A 26,912-nucleotide genomic window follows, 5' to 3' on the forward strand; every position below is an offset into this window, starting at 1 on the left:
CCAGCCCAGCTCTTTCACCCACTCTCTACAAATTCATTGTTTTGGGCTCTTTGAGCTTATACTCCAAATCTTTTAGACTTAGGCTACAAATCTTGACCCTACAATTGGTTTGAAACAGTAGATTTTAATTGTGAATTTTTGTTGGTTTTGCTCATTCGGTCCCTATATTTTGGGGTCATTGTCAAATTAATTACGAGATGAAAATAGCATGGACAAATTGATTGCGACCAAGATATAGGAATTAAATTAACATGAGAAACAACATTTTCACAACAAATCTTAAGTAACAGATTGTTATTGGTTATTATTGATGGACAAAAAAGTAATTTCAGTTGTAAGTTCAAATTAAAATTAATAACAACTTACCACCTATAATTTGTTATAAAAATATCGTAAACACAACACTCCTTAATTAAAAATGACTCGAAATTGTAGGAGACCAAAATTGTATTTTCACTTATTTTAAAATTATGGTCAATTTTGTGTTAGAGAGTTTTTTTTTCTTTCTAATTTTCTTATGAACCAAACGTGTGAAAATATTTTACCATTAAAAAATATTTTACGTAGAAAGCAAATGCAAAGTGCAAACCTCTCGAATTATAAAAAGAAAGAAAAACAGTAAGCAAAGTATCAGATTTAGCAGCACAAGAATATCCCCTTCGGCTAGAAAAACCTATTACTAAACTATCAACCAAGGTAGGAAGTAGACTGTTCAGAAAAGAAGGCCCAAGATTATGTGCAACTACGACAATAAAAACAGACAACAAAACAAAACACGTCTTCATCTCTCTTTGGACTGGCAGGTGAACCTGTCTTCACTTCCAATCCCATCTTCACCTTATTCACCTCCAAACTCCATCTTCACTTTTGAATCATACAACAAAAAAAAGAAAAAAGAAAAAGAAAAAACAAAACAAAACCATACTATTCTTCTTCTTAGTTTCTAGGCTACTTAGTTGTGTTTGTGTGCACTTTGATCTTTATGTTCTTCTTCTTATTCTACTATTTACCCAGATGAGAATTGTGCCCACCAATGACCAATGGCTGCATCATCATCATCATCTTTGGTGAGCGTAGAAGCCTCCTTTTTTGAAAATCTCAAAGGCTTTATTCTTGCTGTTGTTTCCAGTGCTTTTATTGGCTCCAGCTTCATTGTCAAGAAGTTGGGTCTCCAACGGGCTGGTGCATCTGGGACTCGAGCGCGTAAGCAATGCTTCCCTTTCCCAGATTCAATTTTTATTCTCTTGTTTTAACAATTAACAATTGTGTTTTCTTTATTTTCTTTTACTTTCCAAGAATTTAGTTAGTTAATAATGGGTCTTATTGACTGTAAAGTGTAAAAACATTAGCCCATTTTAAGTAGATTTCTTTTACTTAAAGTAGTTTTTATAATGCTAATATTATGGACTGTTTTTGAAATTTTCAGAATTTGATTTATTAAAACCTTAGTGCACAAAGTTCGATGATTACTATGATAGGATCTTGATCTATTTCATCATGCTGACAGGCATCTTTTATTGGTAGCAAACCCAATTATTTAAAGTTGAAATTGCATGTAATTTGAATTCACTTTTATGAAATTATTGTGATGGTTGATTGTCTGGTTAATGAAATAAAGGTTCTGGTGGATACGGGTATCTTAAAGAGCCACTATGGTGGATTGGCATGATCACAAGTAAGTCTTGCATTGTTGAATTGTGAAGGTGTTTTATTTAGGAAAATTGTGAGGAAATATGAACTAGCTGTTTGTTTTTATGTTAATTTTGGCAGTGATCGTTGGTGAACTTGCGAATTTTGTTGCTTACATGTTTGCTCCTGCTGTGCTCGTCACGCCACTGGGAGCTTTGAGCATAATTGTTAGGTACATCAGATGCCTTTGGTTTCAATTCTAGTGATGCTGTGCTTGGTTGCAATAGGATTAGGACCAGATTTTATTTGAAATTCCAAATCTTTGGAAGTCAAATTCCTGGTTTAACCATGGAATAGTTGCTGTTATTTGAATCCAATGTCAGTCCAGTTTGTATTGATGTGATAACCAAACATTTTTTGGAATTAGATTTTGGCTTCCGTCTCTATTCCATGGTCTCATTTTCTTGCAATCAAATGCATCCTTTTGTTTCAGTTGAAGAACTTTGTGATTTTGACTTTGTTGTTTGTTTTTTTGGAAGTGCTGTTCTAGCACACTTCTTTTTGAAGGAAAAGCTGCAGAAAATGGGTATACTGGGTTGTGTCTTGTGTATAGTGGGGTCTACATTGATTGTGCTTCATGCACCCAGTGAAAGTAGTCTGACTTCAGTGGAAGAAATTTGGGAATTAGCAACTCAACCAGGTAAATATTTTGAATATTGACTACTGTTTCTATGTTCAGTTTTTCTCTTCTCTCTGTTGATTGTTTTCATGTGTTTGGTCCAGCTTTTCTTTTGTATTTGGCCTCAGCAATAGCTATAGTTCTGGTGCTGATCTTGTATTGTGAACCACGCTATGGGCAGACAAACATAATGGTCTATATTGGAATATGTTCCATTATTGGATCTTTGACGGTTAGCATTGCTATGTTCTTATCTAAACCTAAGAGTTTCTGGGAAAATGCCTTTTTAATCTAACAATATTTTCAGTCTATATTATATTACTATTGTTTTCTTTTTCTAATTATGGGCATATGCTCTGTCCATTTTTAGGGGGGGAAAAAATTCTATCCCTAGATAATTATTTGAAGCACATACAGACAATATATTGTATGCTTCTTTTGCAGGTTATGAGTGTTAAGGCTGTTGGTATAGCAATAAAACTCACAATAGAGGGTTCAAGCCAGGCAGCTAGCTTCCAAACATGGGTTTTTGTAATGGTGGCAATTACATGTATTATCACTCAGCTGAATTATTTGAACAAGGTCAGCGCTTATATTTCTTCCTTTTTTGCTTCCATATTCTCTTTTTCTGGTTTCGAAATTCGGAAAATAAAAAGTTGAAATTTCCATAAGATACTTAGATACACAACAATTCTCACTCTTTAGTCTCTACTTTCTACAATGCATTGCATCTAGAATGAGAATTTTTGCCAGTGTACACAAAAATTACCTTGAATTCTGGTATATCTAAATTTCAAATTATGCTTAAACATTTAGTACCTACTTATCCAAAAAAAAAAAAAAATCGTACCCCATTTTCCACTGCCTTAAATTGTCTTTCTTTCCTGTTAAAGATACAAAATTTCCTTGCTTTCACGGCTTCATAACATTCTATGTATTTTTCCCCTTTTTAGAATTTTCTGCCAAGCATTGCAGTAATTTGGGAAACATGCTAGGCCAAGCTATCAATAGATAAGTAATCCTCATATTAGTCCACTTATTCTTGGTAACATGGAGTACAACAAGAGGGCAAAAAAACTTATAGTACTTGATTTTCAAATTATCTACCATATAAATTTTACTTCATCCTTGCAAATTTTGAATCAGGGGAAATTGTTTAAACAACATGTTATAATATCCATGCCATCTGTGATGGGAATTGGTCCTCACATATATTAAGTGCCTTTTTGGTAAGATGTGTAAACTCAACTGTCAATATCTATTTCTAATGATACGTATGTATGTTTTTCCCTATGTGTGTATTGCATGAGACTTTAGAATGAGAAAGAGATGTATAGCTTTCTCTTAATTGTCTTGATTTCTTTTGCCCTTTTATTTTTTTCTTTTCTAGGTGTTAAGGTCAATAGTTTTATTCAAACAGAAGCAAATTTTATCTGAAGCAATGGAGGATTGCTTCTGAGACTTAGAACTGAGATTCTTTCTCTTAATTGTCTTGATGACTTTTTGCCCTTTTATTTTTTATCTACTTATTTTTCTTTTCTAGGTGTTAATATCCATAGTTTTATTCAAATAGCTGAGAATTTTTATCTGAAGCAATGGAGAATCGCTTCCGACACTTACTACTGAGATTTTGTGGATTCCAGATATCTTACATTTCTTGCAACTGTGTTGTTATGAATTGGATTTTTATTAATTTTTTAAACAGAGATTTAGTTGGATTTGAGGTGACTAGCCTCCTAGAATGTGAGAGTAGGAGAAAAATTTGGGTTTAATTCTGCTTGATTTCATTTCATGACTTCCACATACATAAGTACATAAGTAACTAATGATGATATAACCTGTCCTAAAAAAATAGGAACTAACTCCTATCATTACATCTGAATACAATTTGAAAAACAAAGTTAATCCTTTTTTTCTTCCCTATCCAAAAGAAAGAAAAACAAAACTTATCTGATCTTTATTCTCCCTAATCTACTTCTGCTTATTCATCCTAATTTGCCGCTGCTGCATAATTACTAAACTTCAAAAGGATTTGAGGTGACTAGCCTCCTAGAATGTGAGAGTAGGAGAAAAATTTGGGTTTAATTCTGCTTGATTTCATTTCATGACTTCCACATACATAAGTACATAAGTAACTAATGATGATATAACCTGTCCTAAAAAAAATAGGAACTAACTCCTATCATTACATCTGAATACAATTTGAAAAACAAAGTTAATCCTTTTTTTCTTCCCTATCCAAAAGAAAGAAAAACAAAACTTATCTGATCTTTATTCTCCCTAATCTACTTCTGCTTATTCATCCTAATTTGCCGCTGCTGCATAATTACTAAACTTCAAATTGACTGATCCACAAGCCATAAAACTAGGGATGGACCTAAGATTTTAAGCTAGCGGGGGTTGGAGTATAAAGAAAAAAAAAACTCCAAATAGGCATCTATATAGTATTAAAAAATTATAAATATTCAAAATTGTTGTTTCTAAATACATTAAGATGCAATTATTTACCAACAAAGATAAACAAAAACAAAATAATGTCTTTTTTTAATACTAGGCTGGCTAGATTTTTTTTTGGTTGAAGTTAGAGCATTCACATTGGTGGTGCTAAAAATTTTAGTTTTTAGCACCTTAAAAAGTTATTTTATCTATTTTACCACCTCACTTTACAATGCACCCAATATCAATGTTCTATTTTTTTTTTTTTAAACTTCATTTAAAATAATATAAACAATTCATTAAAATAATAAAGGAAGCGAGAGAATTTGATTTTTTTAATTGAAGGAAGATATATAATTTTAATAAAATATTGTATTTTATTTTTAACAACTTGCTATAGTCAACTGATATTTATGCCAGTTTACTGTAGTTGCAAAAAATTTAGCTTTAACTTCTCCAATAACACATGATTTTTTGGTTCTTTGGTGGTAAAGTAGTTTTTTTTGCTAAAATACAATCACCATTGTGAATATTTTTATTGTTTTTATTAAGTTTTTTGGTTGGATAGTTGCTATTTGGGTGAGGCTAGTTAGGCTTATTGTGGAGAAAGGGGCCTAACTACAAAAATGAAAAATATTATAACTATAAAAAAAAAAAAAAAATTTATTTGGACCCAGGGGGGCCCGGGCCCCCACCTGGGTCCGTCCTTGCTTAAAACATTTCATGCGGTTAAGATCTTCTTGTGTTGCTGGAACTGGATTGGAATTTTGGACATAACATTCCTCTCCTCTCTAACAACTCGCTGGCATCTTTGAGACCAATAAAAAAATATTTGTGATGGTTACTGTAAGATTTTGCGCAAAGCTTCTAGAGTTTCTATGGTTCGTGGGTTAATTTGAAAGTAACAAGTTGATTGAAGAGAGTATATATTGATAATGCAATATGTGCCAACATACAGTCCATACACAATTTATGATGATGATAAATTTAAGTTTGCTTGCAACGGTTAGAATTGTGTGGTTAAATGATTACATATACCATTGGGATATTGTAAATTTAATTATTTAACCACACAATTCTAACAGCAACATTAGAAAGTTGAAAATGGGTTCAAATTTATTCTTAAAAAAAAAATGTGCTTTACTTTTTAAATATATAATATGTGTCATTTCTTTGTCCAGCCTTGATTTGGAAAATAATGTAAATCAATTACCCAGGCTTTGGACACATTCAACACAACAGTTGTTTCTCCAATCTATTATGCTTTGTTCACATCACTCACAATTTTTGCCAGTGCCATAATGTTCAAGGTATTGTTGATTCATGCCCTGGAATAATTCTACAATTTTTATTTCAGAGTGTATTTCAATTTTTTTAGTTAGTTTTTAATTTTATTTTTTTCTATTCTTCTAGGATTGGTCTGGTCAGAGTGCTAGCAGTATTGTGTCAGTGCTTTGTGGATTCATAGTTGTGCTTTCTGGAACTTTGATATTGCATAGTACAAGAGAAAAGGATCCAGCTTCTGTTACAGGTATTTATCCATTCAAACATATCATCGTACAACTATGCATATATGTCAACTTAATGGATGCACATGATTTGCAATTGTATGGCTTATACACTTGTTTTTTTAGTATCTGATTTTGTCTGATGCTTCCAAGTTTATCATATTAATGCCAAGCTTAGGTGCCCAGGCTAAATTTGAACATCCATCAATTGGCATTTTATTTAAAGGTTGGGCACTCATGCAACATTTTGCCCTCTAGGTGCTAAGATCATTTTTTATATGTCTTCTCTAAAGTACAATAATAACTTAATAAATAGTTCATTCACCATATATATATATATATATATGAAGCCAATGAGCTCTAGCTCAAATGGAATTTTCTCCCTCTATATGAGTAAGGTGGGAGATGAGGTTGTAGTTTTAAAACCTGGTTTAAAACCCACCGGGTGTAACTAACTTACCAATAAAAGAAACTCTCTGTGAGAGAGAATAAATCAATAATTTATGTCATCAATATCTTCACACTTAATTTTTAAACGGAAATAAGGAATAATTGAATAGATTCTTGGCAAAGGCTTAATATAATAGAAGTGTTCTTAACCTGTCTCTTTTTCACTCTGTCTTCCTCTGTGTATATATTATTCTCTTAATGCAAGTATAGTAAGATCTCAAATTTTTGTGTGGGTATCATGTACTTAAGAACCATGTTACATCCTCAAAACCTATATACTACTAAGTTCAGATGAGGGATTTTGATGTGGGATTTTACATAATGTTGTAAGTTGCAAATTTCTGACATTGATTTCCATTGCTTGGGTTAACCAGAGAAATGTTCCAAATATTTTGTAGAATTTTGAACTTGAATTTTCTATTATTGAAATTCCAAGTTCAAATAGGGGAAAGGTTTCATTATACAAATTCTACTAATATTTCTGATGTTTATAAATTCAAACCAAATTATATTTCTTGATGATATATTTGAAGAGTTTTTTTAATAGGGTTTGATGTTTAAGGGTTTATGTAGGTTTGGTTAATAAAGAGACCACCCCAACTTAATGCATCTGCTACCCTATTCTCAATTCAAGCTTTTTGTTTGAGAACAAAAGAGTATTCTCAATTCCAACTTTGTGCTTGAGAACAAAAATTTATTCGTCCAAAAAAAAAAACCCCCCATTTCCCATGCCAATAATTCAACTTCTTTTGAGAGTTGATATAGTTTAGACCTTCATGGTCTGAACGTAAAACAAATTCCTTATAAATGAGATAATTGCACTGATAATTAAGAACTGTGCAGCAGCTTAAAATTCTGTCATATGTTGAAGATCTTTGCTTAAATTCTTGCTAAAATACATGATCCATTGACTTAGAACACCTCCAATCCCATTGAGTGAAGCATTAACAGCAACCTCCCTTGGAGAAGTCTGGCAACAAGGAACTGGTGCTTCCATCATCAATTGCTTCACTTCTTTATAAGCTTTTCTTCTTGCCCCTGTCCAAGAGAACTGAACCTTTTTCATATAATATGCTATAGGAGCCATAATTTTGCTGATTATGTTTGATAAAAAAGCCCTATAGAAAGTCGCCAAACCATGGAAACTATGAGCTTCATCCATATTAGCAGGTTCAAGCCACTCCAAAATAGCTTTAACCATTTTAGATGAGACAAAAAAACCCAAAATACTACATGAGGAGTCATGAAAGAGCATTTCTTCATATTTATATGGAATCTCTTGTCCAAGAACTCTCATTTACCTGTAAGTTTGAGATGTGCTCTTCTCTGTAATTATCATAAAAAGCCAAATGGCATAACCAACCATTCATATAGACCATCCTTTGTCTTAAAAGTTGTCTTCCACTCATCTCCAAGTCTTATTCAAATTTGGTGGTAGCTGCTCTTTAGATCTATCTTTCAAAATATAGTAAAACCTCCCATCATGTCTATCATATCATCAAGTTGAGGTATAAGAAACACGTACTTGATATTAATCTTGTTAATTGTGTGGCTATCAACACACACACACAAACTACCATCTTTCTTAGGTGTAAGTAATACTAGAACAACACATGGTCTAAAACTTTCTTGAATAAATCTCTCTGACAACAACTCCTTGACTTGTCTTTTAAATGCATGAGCTTCATGTATGTCAGTAAGTTCAAGCCACTCCAAAATAGCTTTAACCTGTTCAATATCAAGTTCCACTCCCTTAAATGAGACAACACAAAACCTAAAAAAGATATATGAGTCATGAAAGGGCACTTCAAATAATATAGAATTTCTCTCATTGGAGAACTCTCATCACTTCTTGTAAGTTTGAGATGTGCTCTTCTCTATAACTCTCACAAAGGTGCTAGTTGCATTAGAAAGTCCAAATGGCATAAACAACCATTCACAAAGTCCATCCTATGTCTTAAAGGTTGTCTTCCACTCATCACCAATTCTTCTTTGGATTTGGTGACAGCCACTATTCAAATCTATCTTAGAAAATATAGGAGAACTTCCCGTCATGTCTAACTATCATCAGGTCAGGAACATGTACTTGATGGTAAGCTTGTTAGTTGTGTGGCTATCAGCACACATACACCAGCTACCGCTTTTCTTAGGTGTAAGTAATAGCGGAATGGAACATGGGCTAAAACTTTTATAAATAAAACCCTTTGACGACAACTCCTTAACTTTCCCTTTATGCTCTTCATGCTCCCATGGATTCATATAATAGGCTAGAAGGTTAGGTAATTGTGAATCAGATACCAGGTCAATGGCGTGTTGAATGCTTTGAATTGGGGGCAATTCTTTGGGTAAATCATCTCGAGCAACATCTGAATATTCAAACAATACCTTGGACACTTCTAGAAGTGTTTATTAAGGTGTTTAGCAACTAGGTTGCTATTCTTTTTGGCCATAGCAGCAAATAAATCTCTGCTTTTGTTACTTTCTCTTTCAAACTTCTCGTTGAGAACAAAGAGAAGCTTGTTTTGAGTTTCAGTAACATTCTTGAGCTTTTCTGAGTTTCAGCAACATCCTTTGTCTTGACCTCTGGTTTTTTCTTCATTTGTTCTACACTCTCATGGCCTTTAAGTCACTTTGCTCATTTTTTAACGTAAAATTAAATGTATTATTCTCTCCACTGTGATACACATCTTAGTCGTAAAGGAAAGGGTGACCCAATAAGATGTGTCACATCCATGGGAATAAAATCACACCATGTAGAATCATTATATTGCCCACAATAAATAGAAACCAAACAGTGTTTTGTTACAAGAATAGATGCGCTATTTATCCATGCTACCTTTTGTGGCTGAGGATGTGATTCCATTGGTAGCTTCAACCTCTCAACAGTTGCATAAAAAACAACATTCATATTGATGCCACCAGCAATAATAAGCATCAGAGCTCCAGTCCCACAACATACTATGTTCTGAAATATTGAAGTACACTTCCAATCCTCCCTCTCTTGCTTTGTCGTCGTAAGAAAATGCCTAACAACTGAAAGGAGAGATGTATCTTCTTGTACTCCTTGAAAATGTGCCTCTTGAGCCTTAACATCTGCATAAAAGTTCCCCTTTGGACGTTGCCATGCCATGTGCCCATTTTTCACTGCACTTAAATCAGTGATAGTTACTGTTTTTTCTCTGTTCATCAACCACAATAGCTTTATTTTTTGACTCAACAGCAGTATTGGCTAATTTGGCTTTATGGCTGCATGGTAGATGCTCTAGAGTTGAACCTCATTAAAGGTGTCTCCCCAGCTAAAGAAGGAAACCTTCTAGTAAGGGGCTGCTTCAAATGCTGTTTAATCTTTAAAGTCAATTGGAATGACTCATAAACTGTTAAGGTCCAATGTGTGATCATTTGGCTACAAATTTCAGCCTTTAATAATGAATTAAATTGGTTTTTTTGTTTTTTGTTTTGATGAGTAAAGTTTGCTTTGGATCTTCAATTTACATTGAATTTTCAACTCTTCAAATTTGTTCTTATATTCAACTAGCGGCATATTACCTTGCCTAAGATTAGTTAATTGCTCAAAGAGCTCGTTTTTATTACTCACAAGGCTAGTATTTTTGTTTTAGGTTTTGCTTCATATCATCCCATCAAACAATTGGAGCTTGTCCAGCACGTCAATGATCATACTCCACACCTGTCCACCAAATTGAGTTTGTCCAACTAGTTTCATGCAGCAAATCTTACACTCCTCTCATCAGACATGTCATATGAATTTATAGGAAAGGATATATAGAATATAACATAATACCCATTCCTTGTGTAGTAAATTTTTGAAATCATTCCAAGAATTGCCAATGTGCATGTGTGGTCGTGTTTCTTTCTTTGTATGGTCGGCAGTGTGGGGGAATATTATCACAGGTGATAATTTGAGGAGAAGAGGTTTCACAATAGTGGATTGGTGTTGCATGTGCTGGTGTAGTGGAGAGGATGTGTATCACCTTTTGATCCATTGTGAAGGGACTTATTGGTTATGGAGTTTAGCATTTTGATCTTTTGGAGTCTCTTGCATTTTGCCTAAGAGGGTTATTGATTTATTTTTTTGGGGGGGGGGGAGGAGTTGGTTGGGGAAACGTGCATTGGATGTTTGGAATTTGGCACCACATTGTGTGATGTGGATTATTTGGAGTGAGTGCAATAATTGTACCTTGGAGTTGGAGTGTTCAAGGGATCAACTCATAACATTGTTTGTCGGGACTTTGATTGGTCTCGGGTGTGGAAACTCACATCTAGTGATTCCATCAATTGTTCATAGATTCTCCTTCCATTTTTACAATTTCTTCTGTTTTTGTATCTTGTACGTATTTTTTAGGTTACTTCATCCCTTTGAATGAAGTAGTCCTCTCTATTAATAAAGTATTCTTACTTATCAACTATCTATTTGAAATTTTCATAACTAGAATATGTTGGAAAGTATATATAGATCATGGCATGTTGCATTCTTTTCTATCAATAGGATCTTTGAACTTAAATATTATGAGCTTGCCATCATATTTGACTTCAGTTACATCTGACACTATGCTCAACATTCTCCATCTAATGATCTTTAATCTTTTTAATTTACTCTAAATTTTCTCTTTAGCCTCTTCAAGAACTGATTGTGATATTCTATCTACAATCATAGGATCAACTTATGGAAAAACTTTATCATGTTCAACATTTTTAATATATATATTTTTTTCAACAATTGGCTTCAGATTGTTAACCTTCAAATTGATATCTTCCTTGGGTGGTTGCGTGTAAATGTCATCACTAAAACGTTTATCATGGTATCTAAATTATAAAATGCTCCATCATAGTAATAAGGAAAACATTTCCTTTCCAGCAATGATCTCATACTTACCAATGAATAAGTTTTTTTTTTTTTTTTTTTTTTGGTTTATACTCTGATTACAATATAGTATCTTATCCCTCCAATTTTCTGTGTAATCATCAAGTTATCTAATGCAACTTTGACCTTTTTTTTTTTCTTTCTTTAAAAATATCTACATAAACAAAACAAAATTTAACATAAAAATCAATTATTGAAATCATCTCTACTTGATAGTTCGTTAATGTATTTATGATCAAATCTAATCTAGAATGCATAGACCAATAGGTTGTTCATGATCCTAATCTCCTACACAATTATCCCTACTATCATCACAAGTCTTGTCAGCACTTAACCTAATTCGATACCCATGTTGTAAATCTTAGAATTTATTGGTCATCCTCTTTCTGTTAGCTTGACTTGCCACCTTGAGGTCCTACACCTCATGATCACCATTGTTAGGTTGGTTGCCTTTGTCTTCATCTTTTGCCATATCAGGAAGCCAATAAGCTTTGATGCCTATTACACAGAATAGAAAGCACGGTTGGCTAGATCTCGATCTAGTTAGACGCATAAGGGGCACCTTGAATAACAAGGAACCTTTATATCCACTAGAAAATAGAGAAACTCTCAATTTACATAACAAATTCATTTAAAAAAAAAGTGCAATAGTGACACAACCCTAGCACACAGGAAGAATAGAAGTCCAAACAAATACAGAAAACTAAGCAAATGTTATGGAAGCTCAAAGGATCCAGGAACTCTATGGTAGAGAAAGTGTGAGAAGTCAAAGTCTAATCATATAGTCTTCAAAAATAAAAACCTGAACTTTATTGTGGATATCTCATACCTCTCAAATCAAAGGGCATTCTCTCTCTTTAATAGAAACCTCTTAAAGCATGAAGGAACTACTTTCAAATCTTTCCCCATCACTTTTCTTGCATAGTGTCCCTTCCAACAATATAACAAATCCAACACAAAAGAAGGCATTACCTAAGAAGTACCAAACAAACAGAAAACCAACAACCACGGGTCCCAAGCAATTGCATAATATGGGAAAAGGTGAGCGACACTCTCTCCATTGCTCTTGCACATAAAGCACCAACCCAAGACTGTAAAAAAATCTTATTAATGGATGGTGAGTTCTTACTTTCATTTTATGGGTAGGAGCCTTTTTGAAGACTCAAGAAAACTAATTTTAATGTAAAAAATAATCCGAAAATATTCAAATACATATGCTAACAAAAAAATCTAATTTGATTATGAAACTCCTAAAAATACTGAAATCATCAAAACACCTTGATCTGGAAAATTCTGAAAATTACAAAAATTCAAGGAAAAAAATCTTCCAGTGCAAGTTCAATATGTTTAACAAGGCCAGTAAACCTTGGGAATGATCTTTTCAACTTTGTTGACAAGAAGAAAATTTGTTAGAACTCACCAATTTTATGCCATATGTCATATGTGCAGGTCTATATTCAGAGGTTGGCAAGTTTTTTGTATTTTTGTATTTTTTTTTTTTTTTTTTTTTGGGTGTTGGAAGCCAATATCTTTGCAATGCTTCTGAATATAGACGTATAATTACGAAGGCTTTTCAGTCTATATATCTTAATTGATTGATTAGATAGGTTTGATGTTTGTTGATTAGAGGCTCTTACACCATGTTTTATATCCAGCTTCCCTTTTAACACGCGAATGAACCACTAGTGATTTCTAGTTATCTAGCCAAAATGTATTCAAGTAAAACCAGAGTAATAATTGGCTATTTCAAATATATTCAGATATCTATTCATCCTTGTCTCCTCAAGTATCATGGCTTGTCCATGGAAACGGTGAACCTTGGAAGCATAATGCTGATGATGAACCATGCCTTGATTTTGATGCAATTCTTAAACAAGATCATTTCAAATAAGATGAAAAGTATCTGGCATGTCCATGCTGCACCTCTTACAGCCACTGAAGGCTGAGTAGAATATGAGTGCATATTTTTGCATACCCTGGCATTTCTTGATCCAGATTCTATTTAGTTCTTCAGTTGGCGGCATGATATTCAACATTGCCTTGTGGAGGGCAATAGATTAATGGTAATGGTGGTTGTTTGAATTTATGAAAAAGTTCTCTCCTCCTTTTAATAGGGTTTGACAATGATCTACAGCATTGTGTAGATAATTTAGTTTGAGGTTATCCCTGATTGTAATCTATTCTATGTTTATTCTTACTGTTAAGTCCCGTTTTTTTGGTAAAAGTCAGGCCGCCAGCACTGAGATTGTAAATTTGATTCCACTCATAATTTTTATGAAATGAATTTATTTCATTTATAGATTTAATAGTTTAAGTTGTTTCATTTTGGTTAGTTTGTCGGACTCCCTCTTTTTCTTCATTGCCAGCCAACATTATTATTATTTAATTTTTTTTTTTTGGGCTCAAATTATCTGCCAGTAGACTTGGAGATTCAATAATTTGTTTATGGATCTTGTTAACTAGTGCCTTGATGATACAGGTTAAGGAAAAATTAACATTCAATAATGAGCTGCAATGCATATTTTTTCAAATGCAAAATATACTTGTCAATAATACATCTGTTTGCACACAGATTTATTGTGATTATGTGATTGTATAAAAACATCAATTAATGAAATTAAATGCCTATGTTTATTACAGTATCCTCATTGTGTTGTTTCAATATTTTTGCATACCCTGGCATTTCTTGATCCAGATTCTATTTAGTTCTTCAGTTGGCGGCATGATATTCAACATTGCCTTGTGGAGGGCAATAGATTAATGGTAATGGTGGTTGTTTGAATTTATGAAAAAGTTCTCTCCTCCTTTTAATAGGGTTTGACAATGATCTACAGCATTGTGTAGATAATTTAGTTTGAGGTTATCCCTGATTGTAATCTATTCTATGTTTATTCTTACTGTTAAGTCCCGTTTTTTTGGTAAAAGTCAGGCCGCCAGCACTGAGATTGTAAATTTGATTCCACTCATAATATTTATGAAATGAATTTATTTCATTTATAGATTTAATAGTTTAAGTTGTTTCATTTTGGTTAGTTTGTCGGACTCCCTCTTTTTCTTCATTGCCAGCCAACATTATTATTATTTAATTTTTTTTTTTTGGGCTCAAATTATCTGCCAGTAGACTTGGAGATTCAATAATTTGTTTATGGATCTTGTTAACTAGTGCCTTGATGATACAGGTTAAGGAAAAATTAACATTCAATAATGAGCTACAATGCATATTTTTTCAAATGCAAAATATACTTGTCAATAATACATCTGTTTGCACACAGATTTATTGTGATTATGTGATTGTATAAAAACATCAATTAATGAAATTAAATGCCTATGTTTATTACAGTATCCTCATTGTGTTGTTTCATGGTCTATGTTGCTTTTGACCCCTTATCTATCTATGAAAAGATTTGATTAAGGTGCCACTAAAGAAGTTATAAAAACAGAAGAGGAGGCAAACATGAATCAGGATTTTAGCTGAAAGTGACCTACAAAAATCTTATACTTTTAACTGATGGAAAATTACTCTCATAAAGATAGTGGGCTAAATACTATTTTTGAGCCCCAAATAGCTGAACAAGGAGGCTTGAATGATGGTCATAGTGTTACTAAACCTAACAATCAAGAGTAAACCAAATACATACATTATAGCTCCCAAACATATAGATACTTGTCCGGAAGAGGACTGTGGAAAACATAACTTTAGAATCTATCCTAAATTCAGCCCCTTTCCTATACTAGGTCCTTTTGAGTTTTGAGAGGTGAAGATTTTTGTACTTTATAATAACCCTCAACAACTAGGGTGTCGGCGAGTTACCTTGCATGTAGTTAGGAATAATGGAATAATATAAAATTTGTTATGTAACTTTTACCTTGCATGTAGTTAGGAATAATGGAATAATATAAAATTTGTTATGTAACTTTTATAAATTGATGTGTCACAAATCACAAATAAAAAAAAAAAAAAATTCAAACATTCATTCATTAGTATATAAATATCATATAATAAAATTGGTAATATATTTTACTGTTCCATTATTCTTACCCAGCGCAATAGATCATTTAAATAACAAACATGAAGAGTAGGTATAAGGGGCGGGCAGGCATGCATTCACTACTAATTTAAGGTTGGTGGGATAAGCAAACAGGCAGTTGGGTTCTTTGGCATTTGTAATTCTTATCCATGACATTAGGAGCTGGCTCGCATTACATTGTTAATAGGAATTGGTTTTCTTTGAAACTTTCTTAGACATTCTAAAATCTAGACAACCTTTTTCAAAAAAAAAAAAAAAAACTATTGAAAAGGACATGGAATATAATCAATATCTGAATTTACAAAATTGATGTCTGTTTTCAGGGATGTTTCTCACATTATTTAGAATTGCACATGTGGTCCACAACAAAGGTGAAAGAGAGTTTATTTAACATAACATTGGTGGCCTCATGCAATGCAAGGTTGGAAAGTTAATAAGGTTATTTTGACTTCATTGGCATAAAAAATATGCAAAAGAAAGATTAGAGGTTGAGCATTGATCTTTCATACAGCTGGAAAAAAGAAAGCATCTTATTTTTGGAAAGCTTATTTGCTAAAAGTGGATAAAAGCACAATTATCCCTTAAAAGAAAGTAAAGTTTTAAAAAGTTGTATATGAGCAAATAAGCTAATAAGATAACATATAAAAATTTAAATGTAAACAGCTTCTCAAATTTTTGAGAAAATTATGTGTATATACCCATATTTAGAGCATTCACATATGATCCTTCAAATTAGAATTTTAGCAAGCATACTGGCAATAAATACCATCAAAAACCACTCACACCCGGTCATGCATCACTGTTCAAAAAGAAAAAAAGAAAAAAAAAGAAAGCAAAAACTACACTCTCCTTTACTTTTGTAAAAAAATATATTCCTTTTTTAATCGCTTTCTCTCTCCTTTGCTCTTTGTCTTTGGCACTTTCTCTCCTATCTTGCACTCTCATCAGATCTGTGGCATGGTCTAGCTAATAGTGGGTCATTGAGTTCCACAATTGCGGTGACATTAAATGAGGTTGGGTCTCTAATTATGGAGAAATTATGGGTCTGAGCTAGGGTGGTTTGATGGGTTGGTTAAATCTATTGTGGTCGGTTTGGGTGGTGATGGGTTCGCCAAATATGTGGTGGTCAATTTAGAATACTTTAATATGGTTGTGTTGCAAAATGAAAGAATTAAATGAAGGTGTATCGTTAAAGTGGTTACGTAGAATAAAAAATGTAATTTTTTTTGTAGGTCAAAATAGAAAAATTACATATAACTGGATGTGAATGTTCTTACACTATTTTAACAAAGCAAATAAACAATATCATATTATTTATTAAAAAAAAATTAAATAAGACTTGATATAGGCAATCACATTAAAAAAAAAAAAAAACAATCATTATCCCAACAAAATCCTATTTAACTAATCTAGAAGGAATACTTACAAAAACAAAAAAATAAAGAAAAAAAGAAACAGCCTTCCAAAGCGGAGAAACTAATGAAGATTGCAAAAGTTATCTTAGTCGTTGGAGTCTCTGTCTTCAATAGGGACAAACCAAATAGCCATTATTGATGTTGACATGACGAGAAGTTCTTCTGGTAGTTTGAACTTTGAAGCTTATGAGGGTATTTAATCAAATATTAAATTGTCCTATAAAAAATATGTAAAATTTTTTTTTTTTGAGAATGATAAAAAATATGTAAATGGTTTTCTTATTATGATTATGAAGATATTTTTATTGCTTGGAGAGCTTTTTTATATGTATATTATTTTTTATGATTCAATAGTTAGGGGAGAGGGGATTTGAACCATGGTTTTAAAAATTGGATTTGCCTCTGGTTTTCAATTTAACTAAGTCTCCGGACCAAACTAGTGGTTGGTTCACGATTCGACCGATCAGACTGGTTGATCTAGTCTGATTTTTAAAACTATGATTTGAACAATATATATCTCAATTAAAAATATCAAAAAGTTTTAAATAATTAATGACAGTTAGAATTATTGAGTAAAGTAAGGTTGCCCTTTAAATACTAATTTTTTATTTTATTTTATTTTATAAAAAAGCATTTAATTAAGCTTTGGGAGACATCAATTTTGTAGGTTAAGATGTTGATTATTTTTTATTTTTTAATATTTATTTATTATTATTATTTTTTGATGAGAAGATGATTATTTGATTCCTTGTCTAGATTTTAGAATGTGTAGGACCGCTTCAAAATTCGAATAAATCAAATGTTAACAATGTAATGCCAGCAAGCTCCTGAGATTATGGATAAGAATTGCAATTGTCAAAGAAGCCAGCTGCAAATTATATTGCTTTCGTATCCCAATAATCCCACGCATCTGAAATCATCAATAAATGCCAAAAATCTTGTAACTTAATTGATTGGCACCTCATGTTTTCAATAGAAACATCAAAGATTTAAAAGTCGCTACCCTAAACTATAAAATAAAATAAAATAAGATAAGAACAGTAGTGAATGTTGGCCTTAAAATACGTACTCTCAATTATCTGAGCTCAAACACATTACACTTCAAGGTTGTTCCAACTTAAGAGTAGTGCAGGGAAAAAAATATTTCATTGTGTGACAATTTTTATCGCAATTCTAAAGCAGGGCCGGCCCAACAAAATTTGGGGCCTAAGGCAAAAATTTTATATGGGGCCTCTTTATATGTAAACATTAATTAAATAAAATTATATAATACTAATTAAATTAAGATTAATTTGATGTAAATGTAGAACTTGATGAATAATACTAGCTCAACTAAGGTTAATTTCAAATAGAAGATTGAATATTATAGTTGAATCAAAAGGAACTTACTTTAACTTGGATGTATGACTATGCATAGTTAAGTACAGTTGTTATCTAAATTTTAATTTTATATATTCTTTTTAAGAGAAAGAGATAGATAGATATTATTTGGTGTGTGGCTTAGTAGGAAATTAGTCATCATTGGTGATTTATCACATTTGCAGCATTTTATTTGAAACATTTTAGGGTTTCGATTGGGTTAAATTTTTATTGGTCTCCTATTTTTAAAGCCATGTTAGAAATGAAAAAGAAAAAGACTAAAAATACTACAAAATATTCACAATAAATGTGATTATGACTGTAATTGATGAATTTCAACAACTTAATTTATTTGTGTTTGAATTACTTTTTTATATGATTGGTGATATATCAGGTAAATCTATAATAAAATTTATAGTATTTTTAGCATCGCTCTTAAAAAAGAGTACCAATTATTTAAAAAATGTTATATTTTTATAAAATTTTGAGCTTTTTACTAAGGGAGATGAGGCCTTTTTTTAGTAGGAAAATTTTTATTTGTTGTGGGGCCTTAGGCCTAGGCCTAAGTTGCCTAGGACTTGAGCCGGCACTGTTCTAAAGTGATCGACTATGAGTAATAGAAAAAAAGTTGTGAGTTTATATGAAAATGATTGTGCATAACCCACAATCGACCACTTCATCTGGTAAAAAATGTGGAAAATGGTGTGTTTAACATGAAAACTAAGTGCCAACATGCTATGTCCATCATTCAAGATTCCTTGTCCAGCTAATTGGGGCTCAACAACAGTATTTAGCTCTACTATCTTTACGAGAGTATTTTCCTTCAGTTAAAAGTATAAGATTTTATTAGTAGGCCAATTTCAGCTAAAATCATGATTCATGTTAGCCTTTCTCCTCTCTTTTTTATTCCTTCTTTTGTGGCATCTTAACCAAATCTTCATTGTGAGTTTATATGAAAATGATTGTGCATAACCCACAATCGACCACTTCATCTGGTAAAAAATGTGGAAAATGGTGTGTTTAACATGAAAACTAAGTGCCAACATGCTATGTCCATCATTCAAGATTCCTTGTCCAGCTAATTGGGGCTCAACAACAGTATTTAGCTCTACTATCTTTACGAGAGTATTTTCCTTCAGTTAAAAGTATAAGATTTTATTAGTAGGCCAATTTCAGCTAAAATCATGATTCATGTTAGCCTTTCTCCTCTCTTTTTTATTCCTTCTTTTGTGGCATCTTAACCAAATCTTCTCACAGGAAGATAAAGGGTCAGAATCAACATGAATTATAACTAAACAATTCAATTAACTACAATAAAATGATTCCCCTAAAAAAAAAAAAATTAATACTGTATTAATATAATAAATAAACATATTATTGAATTGCCAGGTCTACTGGCAATTAATTTAAGCCAAAAAAGAAAAAGAAAAAAGAGGGAGTCAAACAGACTAACCAAAATGAACAAATTAAATTATTAAATCTATAAATCAAAGACTTTGATCAAAACGATAAGGGTTGAATCAATTTTACAATCTCAGTGCTGGTGGTCTGAGCCTGACTTGCACAAAGAAAACAGGACTTAATAGTAAGAATAAACACAAAATAGATTAAATTCAGGTATAACTGAAACTGAATTGGCTATACAATGCTGTAGATCATTGTCAAACCCTACAAGTATAAATGAAGGAAAGAAAAATTAGCCAGTAATGCATTCAAAAACCATTACCATGCCCTCCACAAGTCATTGTAACATTTAAGCTGCTAACAGAAGAACTAAACAGAATCTTGAATCCAGAAATGCCAGGGTATGCAAAAATATGCCACCAATGCACTACACAGACTTCAGTGAGCTGTAAGAGGTGCAATATGCAATAAGCCAGGTATTTTCCATCTTATTTGGAATGGTCTTGTTTAAGAATTGCATAAAAAAAATAATCAAGGTATAGTTCATCATCAGCATTCAGCTTCCAACTTTCACCATTTGCATGGACAAGCCATATGATACTTGAGGAGACAAGGAAGAATAGATATCTGAGCATATTTGAAACAGTGACTTATTACTCTGATTTTATTTGAAAAACCTCATTTGCGCAATAAAGCGAAGCTGGATACAAAGCATGGCTCAAGAGCTTTTAATCAACATCAAATATATGTAATCAATCAATTAAGATATACAGACTGAAAAGCCTTCATAGTTACACAACTCTATATTCAAAGGCAGCCCCCACCCCCCCTCTCCCGGGAAAAAAATTTAAAACCCTTGCATATAAACATGCACCCATGACCCATGGCATAAAGTTGGTTGAGTTTTAACGACTTGTCTTCATCATACCCATGGTTTAATGGCCTTGTTAAATAGATTGAAAGCTTTTGAAATTTAGCTTGAACATTGTAGGGTTGTAGCCACTTAAAGATAAGCATGCAGATTTTTACCTGAATATTGTCACCTTGTAGGCTAGTGTAACTCGACATCATACTTGCTATTGGAAGATTTTTACCTCTATTTTTTGTAATTTTCGGAAATTTTCCAGATTCTGGAGTTGTTATGACTTATGATGCTTTTAGTATTTTTAGTGAGTCTTCTTATTAAATTTGGTACCTTTTGTTAGTATATTAATTAGAATATTTTCCTCATAAAATAAGTTATCAGGAGTTTTTTGAAAGGCTGCTATCCCACAAAATGGTATTAAGAGTTCACTGTCCATCAATAAGATTTTTTCAGAGTTTCTCTATCACCATGCCATTTGCCAACCCACCAGAGTGGCTCCTTAAGATTATGTACTATAAGAAGGTTCTAACAATCATCTCAATCTACAACTTTTATCAAATACCTGAATTTTGAAAAAAAAGAGAAAAAGAAAAAAAACAAAACAAAACAAAACAAAACATTCTATATTGACTTTTGAAATGAATTTAACAATATATAAACTTCTTTAGGTAAAAAAAAAAAAAAAAAAAAAAAAAAAAAAAAAAAACTCCTTAAAATGGGCTTATGTTTTGTATACTTCACTGTTAAAAAACCTATCCTTTCTCATCATGCTGACATAACACTAGAACTTGTAATTAACTAACTAAATTCTTCTGAAGTGAAAACGAAGAAATCCCAAATGTTAAGAAAAGAGAATCAGATAACCGAAACAAAATCTGGGAAGCATTGCTTACTGGCTCGAGGACCTGATGCACCAGCCTGTTGGAGACCCAACTTCTTGACGATGAAGCTGAACACTATATATACACGGGAAACAATAGCAAGAACAACCCTTTAAGATTGTCGGCAAAGGAAGCTATCACAGAGGCTTTTATGATCAGCAAAGATGCTGAAGCCACTGGTAAATGGTGGGTACAATTCTTAATTGGGTAAATAATAGAAGATGAATATCAGTACACTCAACTAACTTGCTAAGAGTACGATTCTCATTTGAGTAAATAATAGAACATGAAGATAAGTGCACACAACTAACTTGACCAAGAAACTAATAAGAGTATATTTGTATAAATCTCAAAGACCAACGCCCTAGTAGACTAACTGTAAGCAATTAACTTGCCTGGACTGATCATTTTGAATGATCATAATCATCTGTTATTTTCTGGCATAAAAGAGAAATAAAAAAGTTGATCTGTTCTCTCAATTTTGCTCCAGTCTAGAAGCAAATTATCTCACTATCCTAATTTTTGAAACTGCAACAATGACAAGTGGGTAAAATTTACACAAAAAAACAAAAAATGTTTAGAATACAATGGTTCTGCAAATGATTAATTTTACATTTCATAAATGATTTGAAATTAAACCTATACAAGTAGCTCATCTCTAATTGCAAAAACCCATCTTGGCAACATTATTCTTTTATATAAATAATTTTTGGTGTAAGGAGAAGGGGAATGAGAGATTTGAACTAGTATCGAACAAATGAGGGAGTATGATTTGTAGTCCCTAATCGATTGTGCTACCCCTTGAGCTCCATCTTGACAAAATTATGTACTATGACAATTACATTTCTACTAGATATCATATCAATATCATGTGTTGCATTTGAAGCTTTTCTGTGTCAAATCTGGATTAGAAATTCTAGAGCCTGAAAGAAGTTCGTGAGAAAGAATATATATGCAGGCAATTAAACTCTAGTTTGGATCTGAATGTAGAAGGGATGATGAGGCCCTCTCCAAATTCTTTCCAGAAGCATAAAGTGAAACTTCTGCTAATTGGACTGATGAAGAGGAAGAAGGAGCTGGGGCTGAAGCTGCAATGGGGGAGAAAATGCTTACGTTGCTGCTTACATTTATGCTGGTTCCATTACCAGACCCATCAGTCCCAGCGTTAGGCGCAGGTGGCTTCTCAATCTCTATAATTCCTTCTAACATCTGGACCACTTTCCCCATCATTGGTCTGTGTGATGGTTGCTCTTGGATGCACCAAAAGCTTACTTGAACTGCTCTCATGACTTGCTCCATATTGATGTCTTGGTCAGCCAGCCTTCTGTCAAGGACTCCCTTGACATTACCCTTCTCAAGCTCTTCATATGCCCACACAGAGAATTTTTTCCGATTGGTTTCTGGAGATACTTCGAAATTCCTTCTCCCACTCACTATCTCTAACAGTACCATACCGTAACTATAAACATCAGATTTTGAGGTTATCGGAAGATTTGCCAGCCATTCTGGTGCCAAATATCCTCTAGTACCTCTGATGCTTGTCAAGGTTCGGTACCTATGGTCCTTTGGATTAATCAGCTTGGCTAGACCAAAATCTGAGACTTTGGCAGAATAGTTCTCATCCAATAGAATGTTTTCTGGCTTTATATCACAGTGGACAATGCAGTCTCGGCACTCCTCATGAAGGTAAGTGATCCCCTTTGCAGTGCCAAGGGCAATATTGAACCGAAGCTCCCAATTCAACAATCTTTCTGACTGATTTTCTGCTACAAAAAGCAAATTATCAAGAGACCCATTTTTCATGAACTCGTATACCAAAAGTCTTTGACGACCTTCGGAGCAAAAACCAATCAATCTCACCAGATTCAAATGATGGGTGCTACTTATAGTCGCAACCTCCATTCTGAATTGTTTCTCCCCCTGCTCAATTCCCTCAAGCTGCTTGACAGCAACAACTGTTTTATTAGCAAGAACCCCTCTGTACACAGAACCAAATCCTCCAGCTCCAAGCTTCTCCTTGAATCCCTTTGTTGAGCGTTGGAGATCCTTATAAGTAAATTGGACAGGAGCACCAGAAGCATACTCAAGAAGAGCATATTGAGCTGTCAATGTCCCAAACTTAGGGCTGTTTCTACAACACCACCACCACAAACTACCCTCCAACGCAACCAATCCAAAGATGGTACCCATAACCATAATAGCTACAACCCATGTATGCATCCTCAGACCGCTGCTCTTCCCACCAATCTGCCCAGAAAGCAACGGGTTTGGAATCCCAGGGGAGCAAACCTTGATATAGGAACTACTAGGCAGTGCCGGACTGTGATAGCCACTCATAAAACCGGGTGGCTTCAAATAACACAGGCCCGTCCCATCCGACAACGATGTGGAAGCATCACAAGTAGGATTCACAAGACAATTGGACCTACAAGCAGATATACCCACAAAGAACACTTGAGAATTGATCTCCGGAGAGTATGTTAAGAACTGCGTATGATCCAAATTCAACATAGTAGCATTCCCAGGACAATCCTGAGTCTCCTCCTTCCTTTTACAGCCCTTCCTAGTATCCATAGGATCAACCGGCTCGAAATTGAGAGACGGGCATCCACAAATCGGAGCCGTCTCATTATAACTACAAATTCCCATATTCCCACAATATCCAAAAACTTGACATTGATCCTCAACAATTGCCCATCTAGCAGTTTTAGTCCTACTCCCTCTACCAGAGCTATAAATCCTCAAATTCCCATCATTATCTAACCTCAAAAACCTCAACAAATCACTCCCTTCGGCATAATCATTACTATAAGCAAAAATAGCGGGACCAGACAAACTAGGATCAGCAATAGACAAAATCCCAATAGTCTCTATTCCTAGTATAGGTGAAGTTAAAATAGTAGCATTATACGAAGAATTCAAACCTTGATTGTGATACACGATAGTATCATTCCAAAGGAGTGTGAGGTTACCGGAACTAAGAAGCCGGAAGGAGTAAGACCCAGATCGCAGAGTCATAGAAGTAGTGAAATTCTGAGAGGGAACGATAGTGTCAGTGGGATTTTGGAAGGAGGACCAAACTGTGGAGGTTGAATTGGAGAGAACAAGGTTGCCAGAGTCGTCAATGGAGGCGGAGGAGACGCCGCGGGAGGTGGTGTTGGAGTCCCATACGGTGCGGCCACTGCCATTGACGAGGCGGAGAGAGCCAGTGGTGAGGAACTGGAGAGAAGCAGAGGAATCTACTGGGGCTGTGGTTGGAGTCCAGATGGGTACACCGCCAGAGTAGAAGATGGCGGCTAAGAAGGAAGTGGGGTATTCAGGGTGAGGAAGGAAGCCTAGTGAGAAGATGGAGTTTGGTGAAGACCAGTTTTGGTTTGTGTTTGTGGCGTAGAGAGTTGAGCCTGGTGGGATTGCTGCTGATATGGTTGGAACAAGGACAAGGAGGAGGAAGACAAGGAACCTTAACATCATTTGCCTTTTTTTTTTTTTTTTTGGTCTCTCTGAAGTCTGAGGTGTGTGAGCGAAGAAGACATATAAAGGGAGGAGAAGATTGATGGGGTTTGAGTTTGAAGGGGAGCGGAGACAAGGGAGGGAAGACTTTGGCTTTGACCAGTTTTGTTTTCTTTTTTTTTTTAATGGCATTTGGCCAGTTTGAGGATTTTTCTAGAAGTTTGTTTTTCATCTTAAATATTAAAAAATTTTATTTTTGTTATTAATAAACTATTGAGAGTATTTTACTTTTTGCCTTTGAATTTTAAAATAGGTTATGGGTTTCAGTTATCTTAATTTGTAAAGTTTTGATAATTGAATAAAAAATTTGATTTGGTTTACCTTCAGTACTTTTTTAACTGGACATGTTATTTTGTTTTATATATACAATGACAAATGATAGTGAGTTTTAATCTCCATTTTTTTATCTAGTTAGTGGGTGATGTGATAATAAAGAAAATTCATTTTAAAAAAGTAATGGAGGTAAACCAAACCCTAAAAAATTTGGAGTTCAATCTTTATCTACACTAAAAATTTATTGGTATTTTGGTCTGGTAATAAAGAGCACAATCATCAAAGGGAGACCTATAAGTTGAAATTCTACTAAAAAAAATATTAAAATAGATCATTTTTTTAATGTACAAGATATAAATTTTACTTTAACTTAACCATAATTTAAATATATATGTGCATGAAGCTCCCTCCAATTGAAACTCTGTACAAACTTTAAGATGAAAAAAAAATAACTTTTAAAATTCTAAAATAAAAAACGAATTTTTAATCAAGTTTAAAGAATAAAATAATATTTTATACTATATTTTTCAAGTGTGACCGATTATAAAACTATTCAAATCCGCGTGTTTAAATTGAAGACAGAGAGATTGGAGTAAAGGTTGAAGTGGATTGGGAGAGAAGAGTTGGACTTAGAAGAAGAGAGTTGGGACTTTGGGGGATTTTTGTTTGTGTTTTTGTTGGCTGCTTTGGTGGGGCTGTGCCGGTCTTTCAAGATAACCAATGAAGTTTGCCCCAAAAATTAAGGTTCATTCAGGACCACTTATTATTGGTATTGAATTGCTGCTGAATGGGCAAGGTCGTTGGTATTGAATTGCTGCTGAATGGGCAAGGTCGTGTGGTCGTTGTTATTAACATTTGAATTTTCTTCGAGAGAGAGAGATTTGATTTGAACCTCCATAAAAAATCCAAAAAATGACAGTTGAGTTACTAGAATCTTAGTAAATTTTTAGATCTTATATACACTATAGATGTGTTATAACCATACTTATTAAACCCGATCTGGACATTGATCCGGTCTATGAGTCGATCACTAGTTCACCAGTTTAACCAGGGAGTCACCAGTCGAACCACAAGGTCAAATAAAAAAATAAATAGATATAAAAATAAGTTTAAAAATCATAATATAAATATGTAAAAAAAAAAAAAAAAAGGCATATGCTTAAATTAAATTTGCAATTATAATTCAAAATCAAAGTTTCACAATAACGGAGTAGGCTTTTGATAGGATGTGAGTCTTGGAGGTAGTAGACAGACAAAGAAGTGCATTTTTTTTTTTAACTCTTTATGTTTTCTCCTTTTTTAAAATTACCATATTATATCACATTAAACAACAGGAAAGTCAATAAAGTGAACCTATAGATGTAATTTTACAAATTTTAGAAACTCAACTGGATTATATAAACTCATCCGGGTTACTTGAGTCACCACAAACCCACTAAGTTTGACTGGGTCATATGCATAAATGGTCCATTAATTTAAACACCCGGACCAGTCTAGGTGTCGGGTCACCAGATTGCCGTCCAACCGAGTGGGTCGGTCAAAGTTTAATAATTATGGTTATAACTTTTCCTCCTTGAAATGAGGTTTGGACTTAAT

General features: G+C 33.5%; 2 protein-coding genes across 5 annotated transcripts; one reads left to right on the forward strand and one right to left on the reverse strand.

Annotated features, from left to right (window-relative positions):
• Positions 1–645: 645 nt before the first annotated feature.
• Positions 646–13,887, forward strand: LOC111984776 (probable magnesium transporter NIPA6). 4 transcript variants are annotated; one of them, XM_024016391.2, is made up of 9 exons: positions 650–1,203; positions 1,619–1,675; positions 1,771–1,861; positions 2,169–2,329; positions 2,413–2,540; positions 2,753–2,890; positions 5,962–6,054; positions 6,158–6,275; positions 13,342–13,887. In XM_024016391.2, the coding sequence occupies exons 1-9, from the start codon at positions 1,041–1,043 to the stop codon at positions 13,470–13,472; spliced, it is 1,080 nt and encodes a 359-aa protein (XP_023872159.1). In that variant the 5' UTR covers positions 650–1,040; the 3' UTR covers positions 13,473–13,887. The 4 variants fall into 4 exon arrangements, with proteins under 4 accessions (XP_065616435.1, XP_065616436.1, XP_023872159.1 ...); XM_024016392.2 differs by lacking the exon at positions 13,342–13,887 and adding an exon at positions 10,320–11,126; XM_065760363.1 differs by lacking the exons at positions 6,158–6,275; positions 13,342–13,887 and adding an exon at positions 3,455–3,537 and having other exon boundaries at positions 646–1,203.
• An 8,237-nt stretch (positions 13,888–22,124) lies between these two features.
• LOC111984793 (G-type lectin S-receptor-like serine/threonine-protein kinase At1g34300) lies at positions 22,125–25,149 on the reverse strand. Its single transcript, XM_024016414.2, has one exon. It carries the CDS (start codon positions 25,002–25,004, stop codon positions 22,503–22,505), a length of 2,502 nt encoding a protein of 833 aa, XP_023872182.2. The 5' UTR covers positions 25,005–25,149; the 3' UTR covers positions 22,125–22,502.
• Positions 25,150–26,912: the final 1,763 nt, after the last annotated feature.

The sequence above is a fragment of the Quercus suber genome, unplaced genomic scaffold (genome assembly GCF_002906115.3).
Source record: "Quercus suber isolate HL8 unplaced genomic scaffold, Cork oak 2.0 scaffold_363, whole genome shotgun sequence".
NCBI lineage: Eukaryota > Viridiplantae > Streptophyta > Magnoliopsida > Fagales > Fagaceae > Quercus > Quercus suber.